At 35.7% G+C, this 2,323-nt stretch overlaps 1 protein-coding gene across 1 annotated transcript; it reads right to left on the bottom strand.

Annotated features, from left to right (window-relative positions):
- Positions 1-746: 746 nt before the first annotated feature.
- LOC137834888 (putative acetyltransferase At3g50280) lies at positions 747-2,323 on the bottom strand. Its single transcript, XM_068643115.2, has one exon. The coding sequence runs from the start codon at positions 2,213-2,215 to the stop codon at positions 821-823; it is 1,395 nt and encodes a 464-aa protein (XP_068499216.1). The 5' UTR covers positions 2,216-2,323; the 3' UTR covers positions 747-820.

The following is a 2,323-nucleotide window of genomic DNA, read 5'->3' as shown; positions in this document are numbered from 1 at the left end:
ATTTAAGAGAAAGGCTTTATTGAGACTATAAACAGTAAATAATATATATTTGACATTATTCATAATAATATAATAATATTTTTAATTAAAAAATAAAATAAAATATTAATTTATTAAGGTGTGAAGTGTATATTTTATTGATAAAGATGTTAATATATCACCAGAGTATTTAAATCATACTTGTACCTTCCTCTCCTAAGATAAAAACCAAGAAAAAGTTCCCATTTTAATTATATTTGATCCCGCAGATACATTAAATATCAATTAATTAATATTGATTTTTTCTTTCTATTTTTAATCAATTAAAGTCATTCAAAATTAAAATTAAATTAAATTAAGTGACATGACAGTGCTATGTTTGGATTGTTTGGATTGACAGAAATTTGTGAGAGTTAGGATTAAAGATGATCTATAAGAATATATGGATGGATTTGTAAGAATAATTTATTAAAATTTGTTAATAATATGATATTTTAGAGATAATTTAGATATTATTTTTAAAATATAAAATGTAAATTTAAAAATTTATTTTTATTATTAAAAATATTTAAATAATAAATTATGATATATATATTTTTTTATATTATACTAGATTTCAGGAGACATTAATTTTTTTTTACCATGCGAATAGAAATTGACTAATTCATCTTTTCTTTAGATATTATCTTGCTACCATCTTATACCAACTATTTTTTCTATCTACACTTTTTTACTTGGTGAACACAGCGGATAAAATTTAACAGATGTTCCAATAATAACTTCTCTCAATTGATAAAACCGAGAAACTACAAATAAAAAAAAAAACAGAAACGACATTACATTAATTAAGATCTGTCCCTTTATGACCATTTTCGAAGACAGAAACTGCATTCATGAAGTCCTTGTCTGATTCCAAAGCACTCATCGTATGTGGCAAAAGGCAAACTTCCAAATCAATGCTTCCTCCTCCTTCACGCCCTGCGTATGATGTCAGTTTCCCATCAAATTTATTTGCACACCCACTTCTTACAGCCACCGCTTTCCCCATTCCAAATTCACTCCCATACATATTGAACCTCGGCGAGCTTGCCGTCAACACGCTGCACGAGTCAGAGAAACGACCCGTTTGAATTATCAAAGGAGACTCTAACCATCTTTCCAGAAATTCTAACACCACTTCGTTAAGGTTTGTAACAGCCACATGCAGCTTCCATGCTGCCCATCCTAGACCATTCTCAAGCAATTCTCCTGTTGTCGTTTCTGCTCTCAGTACATGAATGCAGTTTCCAAAGTATTCTTCAGCCAGTGGCGGCTCCATTCTTGATCGAATGTTTGCCATTAATCTGCAACTTGTTTTCTGCTCAGACGGTGGGGAGCGCGCACGGGTTATCGATCTCCAAACAAATGCTGATAATGACTGGAAAGAAGAGATTCTTGTGGTGTTAGCTTCTGAGTTGGCCTTGGCTTTCAGTTTCGCTATGGACTCTGCTGAAAAATGGAAGACTCTCTCTCTCAGCAAGGGCGCTTCAAATCTCTTGATAAACTCGTCGTGGTGTTTGAAAGGAAGAGAGATTGGTGGACCAGAATTATTTGGAAACAAACGAAGGGGTTGATGTGAGATGGGAGCATCGTGTTCATGGCTTTCAGCCTGAGACTGTGCTTGAAAGATCTGCGACCATGTATTGAAGAAGTTCCAAAACGAAGTGCCATCTGCTATAGAGTGATTCATGGAGCAACCTATGAAAACACCATCCAGTAGTTCGGTGACTTGGATGGACAACAAGGGCATGGTGTGACCGTCGTGGTTGAGTGCTTTGTGGTGGTCGAAGAACGAGTGAAAAATGGAAGGGGTGTCAAGTGGGGAGAGTAGGTCAGATATGGTGGCATCTAAGGCTGCATGGATGAATCGAGCTCCATCACTGTTGCTGCAATCAACAGAAACAGTGTAAGAGGGAGGGTGTTGGGTTTTGTGGGTGACAAGACGACCAGAGAGTGGATAGAAATGGGAGAGGGTGAGAGAAAGAGAGTGTTTGAGCTTCTCCAACAGATTCTCCATGAAATGTTGTTGATTCTCAAGAGTTGCAGGCTTGCTGAAGAGCAAACCCTTCTGGATATAGCTCACAGACAACATGGCAATATCCCATGGTGTTAGATTGTAGATTTGGTTGGGGAAGTTGTTGCAGGGGTGAGGCTTCACAAAACATTCTGAAATGTGTTCAACTGCAGGAGTACCCATTTGGGAAAATTGTGGTATATGAAATGGAATATGAACAACATAGAAGATAAAAAAGATGTTTGATGGAGTTATAAGAATTTTCAAATCTTAAAACTTTTCGAAACATTT

The sequence above is a fragment of the Phaseolus vulgaris genome, chromosome 5 (assembly GCF_051622355.1).
Source record: "Phaseolus vulgaris cultivar YP4 chromosome 5, ASM5162235v1, whole genome shotgun sequence".
Classification (NCBI taxonomy): domain Eukaryota; kingdom Viridiplantae; phylum Streptophyta; class Magnoliopsida; order Fabales; family Fabaceae; genus Phaseolus; species Phaseolus vulgaris.
Note: the sequence above shows the minus strand (reverse complement) of the source record. Positions and strands in the feature narration are given on the sequence as shown.